This window comes from Zootoca vivipara, chromosome 1, assembly GCF_963506605.1.
Source record: "Zootoca vivipara chromosome 1, rZooViv1.1, whole genome shotgun sequence".
Taxonomy (NCBI): Eukaryota; Metazoa; Chordata; class Lepidosauria; order Squamata; family Lacertidae; genus Zootoca; species Zootoca vivipara.
The window spans coordinates 47,867,208-47,892,314 of NC_083276.1; the positions used below are offsets into that span (position 1 = coordinate 47,867,208).

The 25,107-nt window shown below is 39.2% G+C and overlaps 1 protein-coding gene across 1 annotated transcript; it reads right to left on the bottom strand.

Annotated features, from left to right (window-relative positions):
* Positions 1–2,364: 2,364 nt before the first annotated feature.
* Positions 2,365–20,692, bottom strand: GARIN2 (golgi associated RAB2 interactor family member 2). Its single transcript, XM_035113905.2, has 6 exons — positions 20,183–20,692; positions 15,758–15,957; positions 12,309–12,564; positions 11,626–11,885; positions 9,571–9,617; positions 2,365–5,202 (listed from the first exon to the last, which is right to left on the bottom strand). The coding sequence occupies exons 1-6, from the start codon at positions 20,264–20,266 to the stop codon at positions 5,171–5,173; spliced, it is 879 nt and encodes a 292-aa protein (XP_034969796.1). The 5' UTR covers positions 20,267–20,692; the 3' UTR covers positions 2,365–5,170.
* Positions 20,693–25,107: the final 4,415 nt, after the last annotated feature.

A 25,107-nucleotide genomic window follows, 5' to 3' on the forward strand; every position in this document is an offset into this window, starting at 1 on the left:
TTCTTTTAAAACTAAGCTATGTTCTTATTTCCAGAAGTAACATCTCCACGTGAAATGTTCACCTATTAATACTTGGAGATAACACTCAAAACGTAACTATTGGTAAGTAACCTCTATTTATTTCTTGAAATAAGGCAATAGAAAAAGTAACCTGAACTGGAATATTTGAACCGTGGATTTTTTCTGGAAATAATACAATAAAATAATGAGATTGATTTGATGTAATCTCTAATTTCATATTGGAGTATACCCTGGGGATGGTTAGAAAGTACAGTAAATTATTGTACACAGCAGAAGCACTGGCAAAATTCTAGTACACCACCTAATGTGTACTGAGTTCTGGAATTCTTGCAAAGAACTTTGGACTAGGTGACTGTAATGCAGGAAGGCATTTTTACGTTCTTAAGCAAGATTGCAGCGCAAGTTCTTAGATAATTAAGACATAACTTAAGAGATGCCAAGTATGCACTCTTGCTTTGCATATTTAACAGGTAGTTGTCTTCTTTGAGAATCATAGGTTAAATAGAAAGGGTAAACAATGCAGAGCTGAAATATTTGGGAACTTGTTGGACTAAAAATTATATAAAAATGAAACAGATAGCAAAATAAGTACCCAAATAGCAAGTGTCTTATCTTACAAGCAGTTAATAGTTCAGCAATCCAAAGTGACTGTACTTTTATATTGCTATTTTTAGTGCTGCTATTTTTGGATATTAACCTGTTGAATATTTATGTTACTCTATGATGTCTTAGGGTATTTAGTAAAAGCAGATCAGGTGTCAGTTGCATGTTTTATATTACATTTTAAAGCAATTTCTACTGTCAGGCTGGAAAGTTTCCTCCTGTATTTAGGGGGGAAACACAATTAAGGAATTTTTTAAGATCCTTCAGATATGTAACTCATAAGTTTATACATATAAATAAATAGGAATGTGGAATTGTTAAAAACAACAACAAAAAAACCAATGGGCCATGATGTCAGACTTTAGGATGTGTGGACATAATTTTACTGCTAATGTGGAATTCCTTTTAAGATGCAGTACGGTGTTGTACAAGGCCATAATCAGTAACAATATTCAAATTGATGAACCATGAGCTCAGCAGAATATGTGTTTGACGCTACTGTTGCTGGTCCCATTGTCCAATAAACAAGTCCCTCTTCGGCTTTATAATCAGTTTCTCTCTTTGAAAGTAGGAACAGCTATGAAGACAGCAGAACATTTGGTTCTGAGCATACCTGTTGCCTCACTGGAGCATATTATTATTGCACACCATCCCAGTTTCAGAGCAGTACAAGATTACTGGAGTTCTAGGCACTCGAGGGTTTGTGTTTCCTTTTGGAAATGAGGCACAGTGGAGACTTGTCTTTATAATATGTGGCTTATTTACACATATATACAACCTGTACCTGCGATAGAGGGGTTCACAACATCACCACCCCAAAAGGGTCTTGCTTCTTCCTTAGTCATAGCCTTGGATTCAAACAGAAATCAAACATTGTGTTCTGACTCTCCCCTCAGCTTTCCAGCTTGCTGCTTTCCTTCTAAGTGACGTTATTGCTTCCTAACCTCTCTACTCTAAACTCTGGCTTTATTTGTTGAGGGAGGGGGCCCCACCAATTTGCTGTCTCACAGTAGGGTTGCCAGACTTCAATAGAGGACAGGACTTCTGTGCCTTTAATTGCCCTGCTCTCTTTTTAGTCTGGAAACCTTAAAGAGAAACCAGCAGACCCTTTGCTTGGAAAGTAAACAAAGGGTCTGCTGGTTTCTCTTTAAGGTTTCCAGACTCAAAAGAGAGCAGGGCAATTAAAGGTACAGGTGTCCTGTCCTCTATTGAGTCTGGCAACCCTAAGTGAGAGCAATGATATTACAGTATAATGATTCAGGCCACAGGTGATAGAATTTAGCTTCATGATAAATTGTAATTCAGTAGTTACATACTGGAGAGTTACTTTGATTTTCCTGTGTTCACAATTGGCTACTTTAAGGTCAGTTGTTGATTTTCTTTGGAGCCCGTCAGCTTTGGACCATATTTCATGAATGCTTATGCCATTTCCGTGTGCTGCTCTGGTTCGTCAGAAGCGGCTTTGTCATGCTGGCCACATGACCTGGAAGCTGTACGCCGGCTCCCTCGGCCAATAACGCGAGATGAGCGCTGCAACCCCAGAGTCAGTCACGATTGGACCTAATGGTCAGGGGTCCCTTTACCTATGCCATTATAGATTTGCTGGAGTTAAAGGTGCAACAAAACTTACAGTACAAACTTTTTCAATTTATCATTAAATAAACAATTACAAAGCAATGTTCAATGCCCACATTTTTTATAATTCTCTTAATTATGACAAAAGAAGAATAGTATCTGCACAGAAACTTAATTGATAGACTATAGGACAAAGTGTTTGCTAATGTTGCCCTCCAGAGGAGGAATGAGATACCACAGAAAGAAAAGTGGGAAGAGGAAACAATTTCTAGGCATTCTCTAATGGCAATCATAGTATTTCACGAATAATGAAGTACGGTAAGTAGTGGAGAGAGTCTATTCTTTCTAATGGGCCTATACTCAATCCAATTGTTAATAATTTATTTGGCACTTTTGCAGTCCTGTCCTGTTAATGTTTACTCAGAAATTGTCAACATTGGGGCTCAGGATCTTCACAAACTTGGCGCAGTTTCAGGCCTGATGAACATAGCAGCTCATGCCCTGTAGATCCTACTCCATAAAATCAGTTACCAAGACTAAAACTTGCTGCCCCCCCACAACCGCCTATGTCTCCTCCTCTCCAGGGCTTCTTGCAGGCAGTCAGAGATTGTGTGCAGCCTGTCTTTGCTCTTCCTGTTTCATACATTTCCTGGTTCTGGGAGTATGTAGGGAGAGGAGCTTATCACAGCAGCAGAGGGGAGACACCTGTGACTCTTCACTAGCTTGATTCCCCTCTGCCTCTTGACCTCCCCCCTCCCACTCATCTGCTTCAGCTTCTGCCCCTGAATCTTGACTTCTTTCTGCCACAGGCTCTCCCCACAAACTAAGTCCTGTTACCCCTTTGGCTTCCAACACTTCCTCTTCCCAGTTTCTCCCTCTTCTCTACTCATCATTGTCTTACCACCACTTCCCACACTCTGAGCCTTCTTCCCTTGGTAGTTCCCCAGCTGGGGATTCATCTGTGTCCAACCAGTCAATGACAGGTGGATCTTTCTATGTTTGCCTATATCATAAAAAATGTAAAGCTGTCATCACTCTGCAGTTTGCAGTCTTCCACAGTATGTTCACATAATGTGTTACACTCCTAATAGCATGTGTTGTCTTAAACACAAAGTTCCAGAATCAATGCAGTAGTTTAGAACAGGTATTTTATTAACAAGCAAACACCCATGTAGGAACAATATACACCAACTGATTTTAACCTTCTCTAATAGAAGAAGCTAAGTGACAGGCTTGATCCAAGTGACAGACTTCCTCCCAAAAGTGGAAATGTGTTGACTCATTGGCCCCTTTCAACATGGGCATTACATGAAGGGGGATCACACATAGTATGGGGTTGTGAGACACCACCTCTGGTCCCCCTTCTACATAAGAACATAAGAGCCTGCTGGATCAGGCCAGTGATTCATCTAGTCCAGCATCCTGTTCTCACAGTGGCCAACCAGATGCCTATGGGAAGCCTGCAAGTAGGACCTGAGTCCACTCTTGCCTTCTGTGGCTTCCAGCAACTGGTATACAGAGGCATATTGACTCCTTTGACAGTGAGGGCTAAACATTGTCATGGTGGCTAGTAGTCATTGATAGTCTTATCCTCCATTAATTTGTCTAATCCTTTTTAAAAGTCATCCAAGTTGGTGGCCATCTATGCCTCCAGTTGAAGCAAATTCCATAGTTTATATATGTACTGTGTGAAGTTATCTTGTTTGTCCTGAATCTTCATACATGTAACTTCACGGGATGTCCCTAAGTTCCAGTGTTACGATGGAGGGAGAAAAACGTTTCTCCATCCACATTCTCCATTCATGCATTATTTTATACATGTCTATCATATCACTTCTTACTCACCTTTTCTTTATACTAAAATGCCCCAGATGTTGTAACCTTTCTGCATAGAGTTGTTCCATCCCCTTGATCATTTTGGTTACCTTTTAAGGCTGAACCTTCCCAACTCTACAATATCCTTTTTGAGGTGAGGTGACCAGAACTGTATGCAGCCATGCCATAGATTTGTATAGTAGCTTTATTATATTAGCAGTTTTATTTTCAATTCCTTATTTTCAGTTTCATCCCTGGCATGGAACAGCTGCTGCACATTGGGTCAACATGGACAGCCACTGCCAGTTCAGACTGCATGAGCATAGATGTGAAATCAATATTTTTGCCCCAACGTGTATCACTTTACACGTTACACTGAATTGCATGTGCCATTTTACTGCCAGTTTATTCAGTTTGGGGAGGTCTTTTTTTAGTTCTTCACAGTTCATTTTCACACTAATGACCCAGAAAAATATAGTATCAACATTACTGGCCTCATCACTGGTGTCTACATGGGAAGCATGGAATAAGGGAAAGGTTATGTACTCTTCATGTGTAGGCTTTCTCTGAGTTCTGGATTCATGATTGTACAGGCCTAACAGCAATGCCTAATGTGGATACTGGGGATGTGTCCAGGTACATTACCTTTCTAATGTGATTCTCCTTCTTGTGACAACATAAGTGTGAAAGGACTATTGCATGTTCTCAAAACTAGTTGCCAATCTTTTCCTTTCTTTCACATGGTCTGAGTCCATTGTGAACTGGTATAGATTATGACATTATTTGCATCACTATAGCATATCGTAAGTTTACTTGATAAGCAAAAGAACTTAAGATATACCTACATCAAATTTCCTGTAATATAAGTGTTTTAAAAAGAAAATTACAATTCTGAACCGTCAGTGAAGATGATGGTTAAAACACTGACAAGTCATGTTGCTAATGTTTGGTGAAATACTCAACAAAAGAAGAAATATGTACTACTGTTTTAACCATGTTTGTTTTTATTATATTAGAACGGAACAATTCTAGTTTCTAGATTTCTAATCCCTATCTGAACATGTTGTTCTCTTCTTTTACTCAGTGTCTTCAGTTTGTTTGCTTCCTTTTCATATCAGATGTACAGAGATCCGTTTTTAATGCTAGTTGTAAAAAACTACCCCGGCTTACTGACATTCTTTAGGATCCCTGTAAAGAAACAGGAGGAACATGAGGAAAATGCAGCCTAGGAAAGCAGATAATAGAGTGTGTGAGAAAAAGAGAGAGAGGAAGGAAGCAGAACAGAGAGCTGTCATATCTCTTTGTCAGATTCAGAGTGCTGTCATGTATCTCAGCTGCTTGATGTAATATGAAAACTGTAATGTGAAATTAATAATGTGAATTACATGAAGCATCACATGAAAATTAGATCTTATTACTGAAAAGTTGTGAACACAGCTGAAAAATACACAACTTATGAGTGTGCATGCAGGGTGGTGGCTGCAGAATATCCTTTTGGGGGAATAGTATAGAGAAAAATGGAAATGAAATGAAAAGGTGTGACAGTAAGACAAAACAAAAAAAGGCAAGATTACCTAGAATAGAAGGGGGAAAGAAAGGTTAATCAGAAGGGGGGCAGTTATACTACAAGCAGCTAAAGAGTGCAGAAAAAGCAACAGTGTGAAAAGAGAGAGAAAAAATGAGGGAAGAGTCAGTTTTTGACAGTTTATAGATGTGTTATGAAAAAATGCAAAAAACACACATCGACATTTTGTTTTCCTTTCTCTCAGTACCAGAAAACTTTGTTCAAGTAACCAGAAAGTGACTGTGAATTCAGGGTAATGACTCAAGAACTCAAGTTTGACTTTTTTGCCTTTGATGCTGATGCTATTTTTCAGACAATGAACTGGCTGTTTATCCCAACAGGGAAAGCTAAATTGCAATTCTGGTGCTGATGACTTTGTCACATATTTTTGGTACAATATTTTAGTATAATATAGCTTACTCTGCAAGCAAAGGTAACATTTCAGTCTGCCACTGCAAATCCCTCCTCTTCCAATCTGAGATTGAATAACGTTTTCTGCACTTCTCTATATTCTTGCAAATGTGGTTATATTTATTCTTTGTTGGAATGCTCATAGTGGGACTATACATTCTCCATTTTGAGCAAGAGAGAAAATGATGCATAATTTCCTGGCTTTTCTAGTAATCATGGTATCTAGAACTATACATATAGTTTACACTAGGGGAAATGCCTGTACTATCTTTTTATTTCTACAGGAGGCACATATAATTATGGTTACATAATGTAGAACTTAAATTCCATTTAAGTTAATTGCATAGTTTGTATGCATACAGGCTTACAATAATTTTTTTTAAAAAAAATCATAAATGAATTGATTTCCAAAGGGCAGTAATGCCCTCATTCTTCAACTTAACACTGAGCGTGATGCACAAAAATGTTACTGTTGCATGATGAAATTTAAACTACTTTTGTTATGTTAAGCTAAGAAAATGGGCATATGACACTGCACACTTTCATCAATTTATTGTTCCACATTCTGACCTTTACATTGGCATGTAATGAAATACTGTTAGTGCCTTTCAAACATTTTGGAGAGGTTCTGCACAGTCACTGAATTGTGTGTTTGTGAGGGTGGATTACAGCAGCAAAGCATGCTCCCCTCTTTCTACAGTCAGCGTTCTCCAGGTGTCTGAAAGGGGGCTTTGAAGTACAGGACTATGGGCTTGGATTACTATTGCTATGCTCAGGGAAAGAAGGAACAGAAAGAAATTCACAAGATGCTATAAGATCCAACAATTCTTCATTGGCTCTTTGAATTGAGTTTATATTGGCCACGATGACTTACAGTGAACAGCTTGACATTCAGACTTTCATTTCTATCCATTGGATAGTGTGCATGCGGATTTAAACTTTCCATGTCTTGCTGATGCTTGAGCACTTGGTTGTGTTACATTTTTAACTGAAGCTTTTCTCAAACTCTCTTTGATTTTTTGTGGTTTGTTTCTAGTTATACGTGACTGCTCATAAGGATGCAATACATTGAATAATGGCAAAGAAACCAAAAAATACGCCACCCATATGGCATCAAATTTTCCCCACAAGTGAAGCTTGGATTCAGTCTCTTCATTACATACAAGTAATTGACACTGTCAAAGCTGAGAGCACTGAATTGAGCAGATGCTCATCAAATTTGCAGATGACACCAAACTGGAAGGGGTTGCTAATTGTTTCACAATTTAAGTAGGATCTTGACAAGCTGGAACCAAGCTGATCAGGAGTCTGGAAACTAAGCCTTACGAGGAGCCCTTGAAGGAACTGGGTATGTTTAGCTTGGATAAAAGGAGACTTGGAGGAGATATGATTGGCATCTTCAAATATCTTAAGGGGTGTCATATCAAAGAGGGAATATGCTTGTTTTCTTCTGCTCTGGAAGGTAGGATTTGAACCAAAGGCTTCAAGTTACTAGAAAGGAGATTCTAGCTAAACATTCAGAAAAACTTTCTGACAGTAAGAGCTGTTTGGCAATAGAATAAACTCCCACAAGAGGTGGTGGACTCTCCTTACTTGGAGGTTTTTAAGCAGATGTTGGATGGTCATCTGTCACGGATGCTTTAGCTGAAATTCCTGCATTGCAGGGGGTTGGACTAGATGATTCTTTGATCACCTTTTGGAAGTGTGTATGTACACATAAGTTTTAATGCATAGGAGATAACATGATCCACACTCAGAAGACTATTTCTGCAGGCAAATCACCCTCTCTAGATTGAGGTGACAGGCTGTAAAATACTTTGTTGATGAGAAGCAAGTAGTGTCACAGGTAGGCAGATAATTAGAGTTCTTCAGGTTGTCTGATCAAAGCTGATGTTAATTAGGTAGTAAAAGATTATTAAATTAAAAATATAATCTACTGAATACTAAATATGATTCACAGATAAATATCGACTTCATAAACTACTCAAATGCCATATATGTATTTCTGAATATATATATGGCATACCATTGGTTGGGGGAAGAACGCCTGTGCCCACCTCAATCCCTGCTCTGCCAGCCCAGCTTCTGCTCATTAATTGCATGGAGTTGAAATGCAATATGCATAGTCATCCAATAAACCAAGTACGGTATTTATTGTACTGTCCAAATGTGTGTGGGTCTAGATTGCACAAACTGGACTTAGAACATTGAACTTTATGCTTTATTCCCCATTTAAACGTTGATTCCAAAGTTAGCACAATTCCATTCCTTCATCATGCATAGATGCTACACACTTTCAGATATAGATGCACAGAACAGCACATAAGTAGGCGCCTGAGATATCTATATACCTATCAGGAAATTAAAAGCTAGCTTTGTATAATGTTTTAGGGCACTTGTTATGATTGCAGTGTCACAGGTATCAGAATCCATAGATTTGTAAACAGATGGTAGTTTTGGCTGATGAAGTCTGATGAAATCAATAAAATAAAAAGAAACATTGAAGTAAATGCAGTCTTTCAAACCTCTGAAGCTATTTTGAAAGTTTTGACTTCAGTTGACTGAACTGGCTTAGCTGCTGAGGTGTTATAGAATATTTGTAAACATCCTCAATGCTCAGAAGTTAAACCACATGCACACCAGATCTTGGGAAAGATAGCAAAAAATTGTTCATGTGAGTGAATGAGGTGTGCAGATGAGAGGGTTATGTGCATGATGTATCTATGTGATATGTATGAGCACTACATGAATGCTGTAAATCTGTCTAAGTGAAGGAGAGAATGAAGGAGAAATTGCATGCTGAGAAAGTATTACTGCACAAAACTCTTACTTACTGCAAATTGTTATGGGTCTCCACATGTCATTGCCCTAATGCTGGACACACAACAGAGAGAGTGTTGGACGTGTAAATATATTTTTGTGTGGCTGAATTCCAAAGGGTAATCACTGTTTAACTAACAGAGACAACATAGGTGTTGTTTTTATTAGTCGCCTTTGACTGGACTTAACTGTCCAGGGGTCCTTTACTGTTACCTTTTACCTTTATTTTTATTTTTATTTATTATTAATTTTTGTTCCTCACCTTTCAGAAAACTGTTCCAAGGTGGCTTGTAATGAAATATAAAAATACAGTGAAACAAAAATATCAAAGCATAATAATAAAACAACAAAACCAAGAAGCAGAAAAGAGAACAGCATTGGAGATAAACTACTAGACAAAAATGCCTGGGAAAATAAAAAGATATTTGCCAAGCACCAGAATGACATTAAACTAAGCACCAAGTGAGAGTGTTCTATAGTTGGGAGAACACAATAACAAAGGTCGTTTTTCTATTTACCACCTGCCGCAGCTGTGACAGCAGCTCCCAAAGAAACACCTCTGAAGATGGGGCATTCCCATGTTGCATAACCCAGAAAAGATGAAATACCACTAAGCTGAATAGACAGACCATTCGTCAATTGCACCTCCCACCTCCCACTTATTGGGATAAATTTTCAGTTTATGGCTCCCCTATGGAAAAATATAAATATAATAGCTATGAGGGCAGAATGGGAAAAATAATTTCAAATGTCATTCATACCTGCAGTCTGCAGTCTTTTCCCCGTAATAGAAAAAAAATCTTGTCCCCTGAAATTAGTAAAGATAATAATAATAATACTTAAATTGAAAGCAATAATATTGAAATGAGTTTCTATTTCAGGGCTGTACACATCTAAGCAAATAGTTTCCCCCCTCCATGCTTACTGAATAAAGCATGACTTTTTCCAGAGATGAAGCAGTGAATGGGAGGGGAGGGCTTTGGCTTTTTGCTGTCATAACCTTTAGTTCTGTTTTTGAACTGTGAAAACTGGCAAATTACTCCCAATTAGCTACATATAGTTGTGCTGCCTTTGCTAAAATATGTGGGAATGTAAATATCACAGATCTTTAGTTCTTCGGCTTTCCAGATCCATGGCCCATTTTGATAAATCCATGTGGACATTTTATGATGCAGTTAATAGCTTCAACCGCACAGCCATGTAGTCCCTAATGCCAAGAGCAATCTTTCTATTTTAGAGGGAGAAATGAGCCCATTAATTGAAGAAAGGAGTCACAATGACCAGAAAGTACATTCACTTTTAAAATGGCTTTTCCCCATTAGCTACATTTGGAAGTGGTACATTAGACACTAAAAGGTGATTTTAGCATCACTTTTGAAAATGACTATTCAATCTGTGAAAAGATTGGGAGTTAAACTTGGGTCTTACAACTCCTATATAGCATTGATAGGATCACATCAGTTCTCAACACATCAAGTGCCTTTTGTTAATGTTTCTCCCCCACCCACCTACTGCCAAACAGTGATTAAAGATAATATTTTAAAGAACAGAAAGATTTTTAAGTCTGTATGACCTAGTACATTATTGTAGGTTTCTGTTCTATGGAAATAACTGATTTGTAATATCAAAAGCTCTCTGCTCAAAAATTATCAGTGACCCTGGTAATATTTTTATGCAGAAGCTCACCATAATTTGAGACTTGCTACACTTCGTTTTGATTATCTGTGTTTTTGTATCTTGCTCTAAACAAGGCTATGTCCATCTTTGGTCTAAAACTGAGATCGTACATTCTGAAAAAGGAGCTTCCTATGAAGCCAAACTTTTTGTATGTTATAATGAATTCCCCCCAAAAATCCTCAAGTTGGTTAGATTTGTTTGACAACAATGACAAACTGAGTTTTTAGTGTCATTGGCCCAGGCCTGTGGAACACCCTGTCAATAGAGGTTCAGTGGGTGCATTTTGTACTAACTTTAAAATGCCTGCTGAAAACTTTTCTATTCAACCAGGCCTATGCAGGCAATTAAAAGTACGGTACATCCCCCACAGCAGTCTCTTGATTTTGTTTTTATTTATTTTTGCTTTTGACTTGTTTTTAACCTTTTAATGATTTTATTGTCTGTTTTTATGTTTTTATATTGTTGCATAAATATTTTTATAAAGAAGGAAAGAATAAAGAGCTTGAAAGGCTGTGTTATACTGAGCAGACAAACATGATGTAACACAAAATAAAATTGGAATAGATGCTGGAAGATTGTGTTATGGGTTAGTGGGGGAACAGGGATTTCTCCTGATTGCCAGATTCCCACCTCTAGTTTCTTGGGTGCTGGGGTTTAATCAGAGCTGACAGGCTTAGCTTGACATTAAACCATCTACAAGACAAAAGACCCTACAGTTAACTGAAGGGGAGGTTGCCAGGTCAACGTGGATGTGATGTGAGTCAGAAAAAAAGTTGTCCTTTTACACAGAGGTTTTTTTGGTAAAGCGTTCTAAGAACAAGAAAGGGGAAGTAAGGAGAACTCCAAGTGGTACTGGCTGGAGGACACCGGGGGCAATGACTGGCTGCTGTTTTGGACCTAAGCTCACTGAATCTATCAGAGGAGCAATGAGGGACACTCTTGGGGCATAATGTTCTGCACCCCCTCCAGTGAAGGCTGTAGCTGTAAATATGTGTAAAATAAAGACACTAGTCTCCACCGCACCTCAATTTCCCAGCAACCCTGGGTGAGCACCTGGAACCCCCTGGAATCTTGCTATCGCTTGACAGAGATTGTGGGTGGCGTGTAAAAATAGATAATTATTATGATGGACCACATACCTAGATTTACTCCTTGAGATAGTCCTCTTCATTAATTCTTGACTATACTTCAGTTTTTCTGATTTTGCAGCACTGGGATTTTTCATGCTGCTGTCAGAAGAAACTGTGGCCTGGCTACGGCTCTTAGGAAATTCTTCAATAGGACCTACTATATCAGAAATGGTGACTCGTTTCGAAGGCATTTTCTTGATTATTTCTGGTTTTATTATTGGCTCTTCGCTGGTTTGTGGTTTGGTGGGAGTCTCTGCTTGATTGTATCCCTTTGGGAGCAACAAAGACACGAGGGAGTATAGCATATGTTAAAAGTTCAGTACAGAATCAGTCCCACTCACATTCTTTGAACTTGCCATGGAGAAGTGTGTTCAAAGTGACGACAGTGATTAACTGACACACACTCAAAACAGTCTGAAACAATTAAGTGAAAAAGAAACTCAGAATGTATCATCCTTCATCCAAAGACCACAGAGTGGTTTACAGCATAAAAATACAAAATGAAAACAAAAAATACATATCTAGGACTACGTTGTGCAGGATGGGTTTCTTGGCATTGGGCAAACCAACAGGAGCTTGCTCATGCAGGTTTTTAAAAACTGCACTATACAAAAAAATTACCATTTTATGTGCTCAAGGTCCTCCCCACTTTTTTTCAACAATCTTAAGCTATATACCCAAATAGCACTTACTTGTAATGCCTTGCTTGTTGTGGCTCTGTTTTCCTCATGAGTCTTAAAATCTTTATATAGGGTATTGACTGAAGAAGTTTTATATTTAGATTTCAGTAGACTGATGAGCCGCACCCACTGTCGGAAGAGCTGGGGCTGTTTCTGTAGGGGCTCACAGAGTTCTAGGTAGTAGGCACGGCCACTCACCAGCTTCAGTTTGATGCGTCTTTTCTTAGCATTGTGAACAGTAACATCTACAAACTTCAAGGGTAAGAACCTACAAGAAAATGATCGTGTGAATTCCTGCTAGCTGTACTTCACTGAATCACAACATAGGGAGGAAAATTGGATCCAAGAGAGTAGAGAACTTACTGAAATAAATTGAGGCATATTTCAAGAAGGCTGCTGTGCACTGTCAGTTTGGGTTACATGTAGGCAACAGAAAATAAAGGCACATAGTGTATCCACTGTGCTTTTTATCAAAGAAGAACTTACTTATGTGCATATGACAGCAATAAGTCACATGACATTCATTTTCAATCCACCCTGATCTCCCAACCACCTGCACTGCTGGTAAAGAGAACTTTGGCCTAATTATGCAGTCCACAAAGAAGGGTCAGTTAATGTCAATAGAAAAACCTGTCCAATACGCACCTTTTCAAGCAGCCCTCTTTTTTGCGTAATGGGCTAAGAATACAGAATTCCATGCACACACAATGCCCACCATTTATTGTGTTACCTGTTACTTGTGTCATCTGTTACTCTTGTTGAAGGCTTTAGAGGAAAAGTTACTCATAAATATTCAAAATAGGTAATTTATTTAACTATAAAATGGCCAATAAATTAAATATGCACAATAATGCCTGCATTGGTAAGACATAGCGGGTATAAACTTCATTCTACAGTGGTGAAGCCGGAGCATTCTTTGAAATCTGGAAGATTTGTCCAAAATAAAATTCTATGGCCTGGAACTACCTTGCTTTTACAGTTCTTAAGCAAGCTGCTCTGGGATCCTTTTAATTTGAAGAATGGGGTTGAAATGCTTAAAAATATATAGTTCCTGCTTCTTGATCTCTTGTTGGCTTTTTATACCATCAACCATGATATCCTCCTGGACTGGTTCCAGGGAATGGGAATTGTGGGCACTGCATTACAATGGTTCCAATCCTGCCTTCAGGACTGAGAGAATAGTATTGCGTGCCTTTTGGTCCCCTGGTGGCTACATTACGGGATGCCGCAGGGGACTGTCTTATCTCTGGTGGTATTTAATATTTACATGAAGCCACGCTGATGATGCTCGGCTTCTTTTTGCTATAACATCTGAATCAGAAGAGGATGTACAGTCTCTGGGTCATTGCCTGGATGCAGTGGTGCAATGGATGAAGAAAAACAAGCTGAACTTGAATCCTGGCAAGGCAGAAGCACTATGGGAGAGTAGCCAGGTCTGAGAAATTGGTCAACTGCCTACCTTGGATGGGGTTGCACTCCCCATGAAGGAGCCGGTTCACAGTTTGGGAATGCTTCTGAATCCAGCTCTGTCACTGGAGGCTCAGGTAGCCTCAGTGGCTAGAAGTTTGTTTTATCAACTGTGACTGGTTTGACAGCTATGGCCTTGCCACAGTAGTTCATTCATTGGTTACTTCAAGATTGGATTATAGCAATGCACTTGTATGTGGGGCTTCCCTTGCGCTTGATCCAGAAGCTACAGTTAGTGCAGAATGCTGCAGCATGATTGCTAACAGGGGTGAGGCCTTGTGAACATTTAATATCTTTTCACAGATACCTGCACTGGTTGCTGATTTGCTACTGGGCCAAGTTCAAGAAGATTGCCTTACCCCACATGTACCCAGATGACCTCTTTGATGGGTAGAAATGGCACTACTACAGGTGCCACATAATACCTGTTCCACAATGTTTAGATTGTTTAGTGTGGCAGCACCTACACTTTGGAATTCCCTACCTACTGATATCAAGCATGTGCCTTGATTGTATTCTTTTTGGTGCCTACTAAAAACATTCTTGCTTAGACAAGCCTACCCAGGTGCTTAGAAAGTTGACGTGAATTTTAACCTGTTTCAGTATTTTTACTTTTTGTACGCGGAGGTGCTAAAAACTATGGCAAGCTGTCTCCCTAGATGGTTTGGGGGTTGCCTCTGGTTCTGGTGCAGGTCAAATAAATACAGCCCCAGCTCCCTCATTCTCTTAGATACAGGCGGATGGTTAGGGCAGCTCGTAAGGGCCTTTGCACAAACGTGTCTGTGTGCAATGGCCTGGCTGGAAAGCTTAAAGCCTGCTGCTGCTACATGGGAGACAGATTGAAGAAAAGGAAATATGAATTGTCCCCACCCTGTAGCTTCAATAATTGCAGCTAGGAACAGCTAAGAGCTAGATAGAGTCCTAGATCTAAAAAAAGTGTAGATTTGCACTCACTGGGCAGCTTCTGTTTTGACTTGAAATATTTGTTTTGGGCTTCTCAGAAGTACATAAAGTCAAGAAACAGCAGTGGGAAGTGTTGGCCTGCAGTGGCACCCACCTGAGAGGTGCTGGAACTGTGCTCCAGCACACTCTGGCTGAAAAAAACAGCACTGCTTATATTTCTGTTTATTTAAAACATGTATACACCGCCCTTCATCATACCAGATTTCAGGGCAATATACAGAGCATAAAACAATTTAATAAAACTCAGTTTACAGATAAGAGCAACTAAGCAAATCTCAAAACTGACAATGAAGTGCCTGGGTAAATAATATTTTTTTGCCTGGCACCTAAAAGATGGTTGTGTTGGCACAAGGCAAACATATTTGGGGAGGGTATATCCAAACCTGGGCTAGCACAGCTGAAAAAGCCCTTGCCCTGAGTGATATCAGCCTCAACTCAGATGGGAGAGATCTTTGTCTGCTCTGCATAAGTGCCTTATACCAGTCTTATAACTATGGATGGAGGACTTGGCATTGTTTCTCACCCCATCCCCTTGTGCAGTACAGTCATACCTCATGTTGCATCCACTTCAGGTTGCGTCTTTTCATCTTGTGAACGCGGCAAACCTGGAAGTGTTTCCTTCTAGGTTTCACGCAGACCCGGAAGTGTTTACTTCCGGGTTTCATGCAGAAGCGTTCTGTGCGCTTCGTGCATGCGGTTGCGGACTTTTCGGGGTGCAAACAGCACCCCGGAACGGATCATGTCCACAACCAGAGGTACCACTATACTGGAAATTCAGACATTTAAACAGTGTTGCCATTGGAATTGGGGTGCAAATATCACATACCTTCATCCTATCCATAAAAGAGTGCCACCAACTAGACAAATTGTGCTGCTGAAAATTTCATTCATGATGCGCATTGTGGATTCTTGGTGAAAAAGGTTTATGTATGGGGAAATTCTGTTACCACTTCCCCATACCAAATTATAGCACACAACTTGAATTTATGCAATATTTGCAGTCTTTTCATGCCTCCTCAGTACTAACTGACCTGGTGAGCACTAGTTCATCAGAACTTGATTGCCTTCTACTTGCTTGGCGTGCTGAAATGGCTTCCTGGGAGGACGAAGAAGCTGCATGTGCAAGCACCATCACATTTGGCAATGACTGGCTTGAGCTGGAGGCACAAATGCCCATGGTCACATAGTTGGGGCGATTGTGAAGGTAAATTGATTCACCCCTTCTATTCACCTGCAAAGAGATAAGAGGTTATTTTAGGCATATATAATAAATATTATTTCAAAAGCATCTGAAAACACAATGTATTGCAATTATGATATTGGAAAGGGAAGGAAGGTTCAAGAAAGATGTACATGTGAGAAAAGAGAAGAACTTAAGTCAAAAGCTTGCAAAACTAACATAGTGGAAATGTTGGAAGTAGCTTCAAGTGTGATGCTGGAAAACCCAATGACTGCTATCCTGCAGGCAAGTGGATAAAAATCTATGATTTTTTAAAAAAATAAAAAATGGATTTTTTTTATTTCAATCGGATTCATAAAAATAAAATGCTTTTGGAGGAAAAATCTTTCTAAAGATAGTTTTCTATTTAAGTTACATTATAGTCCAAAGGCTATTCATCAGGAAATAAGGATTTGTTTTTAATTACCGGTATGTAGCGTGAGGCTTTATATGCAATGTTTAATTTTTTTGGTAAACGAATTCCATTAATCCATTCACAATGTCATGCTCTTCCAGAGGTTTCTGTAAGATTATTTGGGGCAGTTTTTCTAACAAGAATATATTATCACAGATGCTTGTTTTTGCAGTTCTCAAAAGTGTGAATTTGTGCCTGCAGAGATAACATGCCTTTTCTTCACAGGAAAAATGTTATAAAATAAACAAAAAATAAAAAAATTCCTTCCAGTAGCAACTGGTGGCACTCTTTTATGGATAGGATGAAGATATGTGATGTTTGCAACCCCATTCCAATGGCAACATTGTTTAAATATCTGAATTTCCAGTATAGTGGTACCTCTTGTTGTCGACATGATCTGTTCCGGGGTGCCATTCGCACCCCGAAGAGTCTGCAACCGCATGCACGAAACGCACAGAACACTTCTGCGTGAAACCCGGAAGTAAACACTGTGTATCTGAAGAAGTGTGCATGCACACGAAAGCTCATACCTATGACAAACTTAGTTGGTCTCTAAGGTGCTACTGGAAATTTTTTTTATAAAATAAACATACAGAGTTGAGGAAAAAACCTTAATCCCATTGTTTCTTTTCAAATTTGTATACACAGAATCAACCCCTTACCTCTTAAATGCTAAGCTCCGTGTGAAGCAGTACAGTAATACCTTGGGTTACAAACGCTTCAGGGTTACAAACGCTTCAGGTTACAGACTCCGCTAACCCATAAATAGTACCTCGGGTTAAGAACTTTGCTTCAGGATGAGAACAGAAATTGTGCGGCGGCGGCACGGCATCAGCAGGAGGCCCCATTAGCTAAAGTGGTACCTCAGGTTAAGAACAGTTTCAGGTTAAGAATGGACCTCCGAAATGAATTAAGTTCTTAACCCAAGGTACACTGTAAAAATGAAACTGCAAGCTTATGAGCACAATACTCCACAAGTCTTGGGATCTTTGTTTTAATAATTGTGCAATTCAGACTTGAGGCAAGTGCTGAAGCACTTCAGGGCTGGCAACCTCTTCCCAATCCCACTGGGTTCCAACAGCTGCACTGACGCTTAACTGTACAGAATAGGCACCTGAATGTAGAAGCAAATCCAAAAGGGTGGTGGTGGAAATAGTAACTGGGATCTGTAAGTCTTTGGCAAGACCTTGAAGTGCTTGCCAGTCAACTAATAAGAGTTCACTGGTTCCAGGCCCTTCTTCCCAGGGCTCACCTGACATTGTTCAATCAATAAAGTCTCTACCTGGAACTTCAGTCCTGTAGCAGGAATCCCTGAAGTTCTACTCCAGTCCTTGGTTCCCCTTTGCCAGCTTTCCACCAGCCTGTTTCTCCTCGACCTGTTCTTTCAGCAAGCCTGTTCCTGCCTAGGCCTACCAACTGTATCTCTCCTCCCCCCTCCCCTCTAGAAAAAGGAATACCAACTTCTCTAAAGCCAGGGCTGCTGGGAGATATAGCCCCTATAAACAGTTAACTTACTAAACCTCACAATAATTTCATTATTATCTGTCTATGTATTTCTAATAGTATAACCAAATCATTAATTTTTTATGTAACTGTAAAAACTACTCTGAAAATTTATTATTCCAAAAATGAAACCTTGTAGCAGCAAGAATGAGTTTTTCTGTAAAAAAAAAATCTTGCTGACTAGTGATTTAAATTGTGATTTAAATTGATTTGATTTAAATCAAATCCACCCTGCCTGCAGGACATCTATATTTACACTATCTGGTTCAACATTCTGCACTTTATGTATGTATTTATTTCATACAATTTACACCACTTGGTTGTAAAATATCTCAAATCAGTTTACAAAGGATAAATTCCTGGTTCAGCTCAGAAGTTCATGGACTCCGTGATAATCAGACATCCCTTTGCACTGACACATTTGGCAGGTCATAAGAGGATTTGTGTAAGGCATCAGGGTGATTGAACCAGCAATTCTGGTTCAAATCCAGAATGGAGATATGATCCAGACAGTTGATACAATGGGAATTCAGAGTCTGCATGACCACAGGCAAGTTACCCCCGCTGTTAACCATCCTGGACTTCTCAGAAGCATTCAATACTATCAACTATGTTATGGTATGGTTTTGAGCCACCTTGCTGAGATGGGGTTGGGAAAGGCACTATTTTGCAGTGGTTGGCATCATCTCTGGAAAGCTGGTCTCAAAAGGTTCTGTTGTACTCTGTGGCTATTGGTTCATGACGTGCTGCAGGGAACAATCCCCTCTCACATGCTTTTTAGAACTGCATAAAACTGCAAGAGGAGGTCAACTGCAAGAGGAGATTTAAAGTAAGGTGTCAATAGACTGATGACATCAGCTCTATCACTCTTTCCATCAAATATCAGGAAGATGTACAGGTCCTGAACTGGTGTCAAATGGTAAATAAAAATCCAATCTGGGATCAGGTGTATTGCCTGTTTGGTATTTGTTTCTTTTTTATTTATTTATATAACACGATCTGCATAGAGCAGATTCATAGAGCAGACAGCTTCCCCCATATGAACCTACCTGAACACTCAAGTTGGCCTGGTGTATACATGTTTGAAGTATGCCAGGTTGTCAGTTGAAATAGGCTCTTTCTGATCATGGTGCCTAAGCTGTGGAAAGTTTATATCAAGGTCCTACTGGTGCCATTATTCTTCTCCTTTGGATGGCTGGTGAATACTTTCAGGGGGCTATTTGAGAGGGCTCTTAGGCTGAGTAGAGATAATATAGTTACTATTGCTTTGGATTATTATTATTTTCCTTTTTTATTCTAAGCACTTCTACATTTTTTTTTAAAAAAACTGTGTTGTTTGCCATCTTAGGGAGAGGCTTTCAAAGAATGGTTGGGTAAATAAAAAATAAGAAAAATCACCTGTCGGTGGAGCTCTTGTCTCCGCATGCCCACTTCTCTATGCAGCTCTACAATTCATGTAAAACTAGATCTGAGTTTCTGAGCCAAAACAAGCCCCAGGGGTAGTCTTTTCAGGCAACCAGGGCAGTTAGCCTTGAAACCTAACTGAAATTGATCCAGACACTTTGGAATTTATCCACTGGAATTTCCCCTTCCTCTCCTCCACCCATATACTCCTCCAGCATCCCCAAATACGTTCTGGAGAGTTGAGGAACTGCCAGAGTGGATTTTTTTTGGGGGGGGGAGGTATCTGTATCTGTGGGACCCAGGTGGCGCTGTGGGTTAAACCACTGAGCCTAGGGCTTGCTGATCAGAAGGTCAGCGGTTCGAATCCCTGTGACGGGGTGAGCTCCCATTGTTTGGTCCCAGCTCCTGCCAACCTAGCAGTTCGAAAGCATGTCAAAATGCAAGTAGATAAATAGGAACCGCTACAGCGGGAAGGTAAACGGCGTTTCCGTGTGCTGCTCTGGTTCACCAGCAGTGGCTTTGTCATGCTGGCCACATGACCTGGAAGCTATACGCTGGCTCCCTCGGCCAATAATGCGAGATGAGCGCGCAACCCCAGAGTCGGTCACGACTGGACCTAATGGTCAGGGGTCCCTTTACCTTTACCTTTATCTGTATCTGTAGGTACTAAGTGGTAATGCATACACATTACCACTTCACTCTGGCTTCAGTGCACACCTACCTCTGCTATTTGAATTTGTGTACACATTTTCTCTCAAACGCTCATGAGACAGCTTCATGAATAAGAATTTGGAGGGTTGCAGGCATGGTAAACTAGTCTCTGTTTTCCACAGTTGAGTCTATGGCATTTGTAGGCGTTCATGCTCTACTCAGTTGCCTGTCTAAACAGTAGAATTCTAAAAAAAAATTAGTTACCTGAACAAAATTGCTTTCAAACACAGGAGCAGATCTCAAGGGAATATATTCGCCTCTTTCAAGAATTTTTTTAAGATCTCCCATAATAGGAATGTGAAATGCAGATTTGGTGTGTTTAGTAGGCTTCTTAAACTCCGGTTGCTTTTACGCCTACACATAAGACAAGAACAAAATGACATTGGAAATTAATAAGAGACAGCATGGGAAAAGGCTAACTCAGAATAGCATAGAGAGCTAAGAAAATTTATAAATCTTTGCCAGGCACATAATGTAGTGAAGTTATGACTATTCTAAATTACTGTATGTTCTCAGAAGCCTTTCCCATAGAATCATAGAATTGTAAAGTCAGAAGGGACTTGAAGGTTATCTGGTCCAGCCCTCTCAATATAGGAATCTCAACTGGTCATTCAATTTGTTCTGGCATGGGTTCAGTCCTAGAACCTCTATCAAGATTTGTTGACCATTTTTTACAGTCTCATGTTAGTAAGTCAGATACGTTTATTAAGGATATTTCATTTCATTCAAAGCATAGAACAAATTACAATTATGGAATCAGATATTCTAGTCACTTTAGACTTACAGTCTTTGTACACATCTATTCCCTTGGATGAGGCGAGGTTAGTTCTTGAGGTTACTCTAAATGCTTGGAAGCCTTTTGACCCCCCCTTTCTTCCTGATAGAATTATTTGGCTTGATTTTAAAAAAGATCCCCCCAGATTTGATCACAATTTTTATTACAAAATCAGAGTTGTTTCAATGGGTTCACCATTTGCCCCTAGTGAGGCAAATTTATTTATGTGTCAATTTGAAAAACAATGGATTTTGGATCCCTACACTAACCCTTATTCCATGATATAAAGTTTCTAAAACGCTATATAGATGACACATTTAATATATTTTCCAGTGAACAGCATTTGGATGCCCTGGACAATTGGCTTAATTCAGTTCATCCCATGATAAAATTTAGTTTGCAACATAACAGTCAGGCCATCTCCCTTTTAGACATGACTGTATATACAGTGGTACGTCGACTTATGAATTAAATCCATTCCAAAGGCACCTTTGTAGGTCGAAAAATTCGTAAGTCGAAAAGCGCCATTGGAAACGCGATTTCCCATAGGAATGCATTGGAAACGGAAAAATTCATAAGTCAAAGCAACCCCATCTAAAAATTCTTAAGTCAAAAATACCCTATCTAAAACGACCACAGTTTCCGTTCGGATGTCGAGAAATTCATAAGCGTGCGGCCATTTGCCCCATTCATAAGTCGAAAAAATCGGTTGTCGGGTTGTTCCTAAGTCGAGGTACCACTGTATAAGCTTCCAAAGGGCAATTGGGTGTTTAAAATTATACTACCGTAAATCTATAGATAAACATTCCCTTTATAAGATATGAGTCCTTTCATTCAAGACACATGAGAGACAGCCTCCCTTTCAGTCAAATGATTAGAATAAAACAGAACTCATCTCAACCTGGGGTTTTTGTTCAGGACCCCAGAACATTAGCTAAACAATTTCAAAATAGAGGATGCCCATAACACATTATCAACAATACAGTCCCAAGGGTGTCCAATATTAATAGGGAGCAACTTTTTCAAAAACAGGAAATAATTAAACAACAGAGGATAACATGCACCTTCTTTAAGTTTTCTAGCTTATCTATGAAAATGTTAATAAGCAAACATTGGCACATCATTCAATACATCCCTGGATGCGATCTTCCTCCTCTAATTGGTTGGAGAAGGGGCAAAACTATTAAAGAATCCTTAGTCATATTCTATTCTATTCTTCAACTGGAAACTTCTCCCAATGCAGTTAAGGGCCATTATAAATGTGGGCACTGCAGGGTCTGTGATATGTTACTTAGAGAATTTCTGGATCCACAGTCTGGACACATTTGGAAATTGAACCTTTTTGCAATGCACCAGTCATCATGGATCATGTATGGATGGAAGTATATGCCCATGTGGCAAAATGCATGTGGATATGACACTGTTATGTGTATGGATAAGAATTCTGGAACATGTGTATAGAATTAGACAATATATTATGGATGCACCCTAGTGCAACACTACATTGAATATGGCCATACAGATGAGGATATAGTTTTTGGTGTTACAGGCTTACAAGTATAGAACCTTGCATTTGTCCCTATTGAAAATTACTTTGTTAGTCGTACAATCTGTTAAGGTCATCTTGAATACTGATTTTGTATTCTGGGGCATTAGCTACCACTTCGGTGTTATCTACAAATTTGATGAGGATCCCCTCAATTTCTTCATCCAGGTAGTTTATAAGGATGTTAAACAATTCCAAGTCCAGGACATAACCCAGGGCACCCCACTTGTCACTTTTTTCCAGGACGATGAGGAACGCTCTTTGGGTTGAGTCAGTCAACCAGCTACAAATCCACCTAACAGTTATGTCATCCAGCTCACATTTTACCAGCTTTTCTGCAAGAATATTGTGGGGGTATTTGTCAAAACCTTACTGAAATCAAGTTACACTACATTCACGACATTACCTTGATCAACCAAGCTTGTAAGAGGGTGGGGTGTCTTCTAGCTTTGTGCTAGTTGCTGTGAATAACTAAAGCAATAATGAGGACACATTTGCCGACTTCTACTTTTAACTATGGATCACTATGACAACTCTCATTTTACATACCCATTAAAAAGAGGACGTGTCCTGGAAAAGAGAACACATGGCAACCCTAAAAGATGTTACCAAGGGAGGGAGATACAGGGCTGGTGACAAGGTTTGAGGGCTTTGGGGCATATTCACCTAAGACAGTCACTGTAATCATCTAGGGGTTGGAGGAGACATGGTTGGTAGGGGTAAGCGGAATATGCACCTCAAGTATGCATGTTCATGGCCCTTTGATGAGGACAAGACCAAATATCTATCAAAATGGCTCTCAGCAAGTGGGAAAGGTGGAAGAGAAAGGACAGGTGGGCTGTTTAGCTGGTCTGGGTTCTTGTAAGTGCCTGACTTTGATCATTCTAAGCTAAACCATGAGGAAATACTAAGTAACAATGTTGTCTCTGAAGTATGCAGTAGGTGTAGTTTTGATATCATGTATTGTAATCAGTGAAACTCATAAATCTGATTAGGCAGATAAAAACAATTAGCTTACTGGGATTTTAAAACATTATTTAACTAAAAATAAATAATAGGTTGGGCCAGTAAGCAATGATGTATCCCTTTAACTGCAAACAGTAATTGTGCTACTTATCTGATCCCCAATATTACTTTTGTCTAATATTTGTCTCCCTAAAGGAATTTCTGTATCTTATTCTCTCATTTTAGAAGAGTAATGTCTTACATGGAGGGCCAGACCAAAGGAAACATGTGGCACCAACATTTGATCCAAGTTAAGTGGCATGTGTTGTTATATTATAGAGTTTCTCTAGGCAATGGCTGGTATCCAGAAGTGAGGTAATGCCATGTCACAATAGGGGCAATCTATAGAAAACAGAGCCCTGAAGCAGTGTCATCATAGTGCATGGCCTAAGATGAGACAACAGAACATCAGTACACATAAGAGATATGAAAAAGGCTTTCAGAGAGAAGGCTAGACTTGAACCCCTTTCCCTGACATCCTAATTTCTGGGTCTAAGGAATATTATCTTTGTGTGGGAGCATTACAATAAGCACTCCACAGCTGTTGCCTTAAGTAGCATAGCTGAGAAAGAGTTTTCCATTTCATCCTGTAGCATCATAAATAAATGTGTAATCCCAGTTGGTATTGGATTCTAATTCTTAAGCAAGAATCTTGTGGCAAGGTCAGGAGTGTTGAATTGGGTTTGTCTACTGCAAAAAAGTGGACCAAATTTTCCCATCATCCCTAGCAAATATGTGGTTGGGGCAGGTTCTGTTGTAATTCTTGGTATTGTTACATTTTTATAAGTAGACTGAGGACACCACATCCTTCAGAAACATACTATGTATCTATTATATGTATATATGATACATAGTATCTATGATACTATGTTATCATAGGTCTCTAAGGTGCTACTGGAAGGAATTTTTTTATTTTTTTGTTTCGACTATGTTATCAGACAAAGTTCTAGGAAAGGGGCACAGTCAGGGTGTGATGGGAAAGAAATAGGATGTTTCATCTATGGACTACCATCTAGGCTTCTAAATTACAATACATGCAGCTATTCTAGTGCAAACTTGTAGGCCTACTATTTTGTAATAAGGCTTCAGTGGCTCAAAACCTCACTCATTTGTAAAGTTCATTTTGGTGACCTTGATCCAATAATTATTACTAGTCTAACCTATTTTATAGGGTTTATGTGAGGATAAATTGGATCCCTGTATGTCACCTTGAGCTCCTTGGAATAAAGGTGGAATGCTATTTTTTATTTAAATATTTCTATGCCATTTTTTGCAAAAAGTATCAAAGCAGTATGCATCAATATAACTATTTAAGAAATATAGACATCATAAACTAGATTAAGAATATGGTAAACAAAAAATGAGCGAGCTGGTGACATACATGCGATTTCAAAAATAAGTGACATAACAAGATAAACCTGTCCACCTGCCTGATACAAGACAGGGGTTGCCTGTTTGTTAGTGAAGCTAATTCAGCTATGCATGTGTGTTAAAATTGTGATTTCTTACTAAATTTCTGTATTCAGTATTTTTAGAGATTAACTTTCAAAATATGCTCACAAAATCAGTTTAGAATTACAGTTACATAACGAGGATAGTGATTAATCAGAAAGGTTAAAAATTCATGATTTTATTTTTGAAAACAGGTATTTAGAGATAAAATATCCAAAAAATTTCATAAATGAGGTGATAAATATATAACCAAATAAATACACTTGCCTGTATAGGTTGCTTGTGTAGGGTGCTGGACTTGCTTTCACTCTTTAAAAAAATCTAGTTTTCTTAATGCAGAAGATTGCTGAG

Bases quoted from the DNA above. Each gene is read 5' to 3' on its own strand.
- GARIN2 (XM_035113905.2), bottom strand. From the start codon at position 20,266: ATGGGAGATCTTAAAAAAATTCTTGAAAGAGGCGAATATATTCCCTTG. The intron at 12,565-15,757 runs GTCAGTTAGTAC...ATTTTCTTGTAG, and splicing joins GATGAACTAGTGCTCACCAG to GTTCTTACCCTTGAAGTTTG. The intron at 5,203-9,570 runs GTATGAATGACA...GTTTCTTTACAG, and splicing joins GAAAAGACTGCAGACTGCAG to GGATCCTAAAGAATGTCAGT.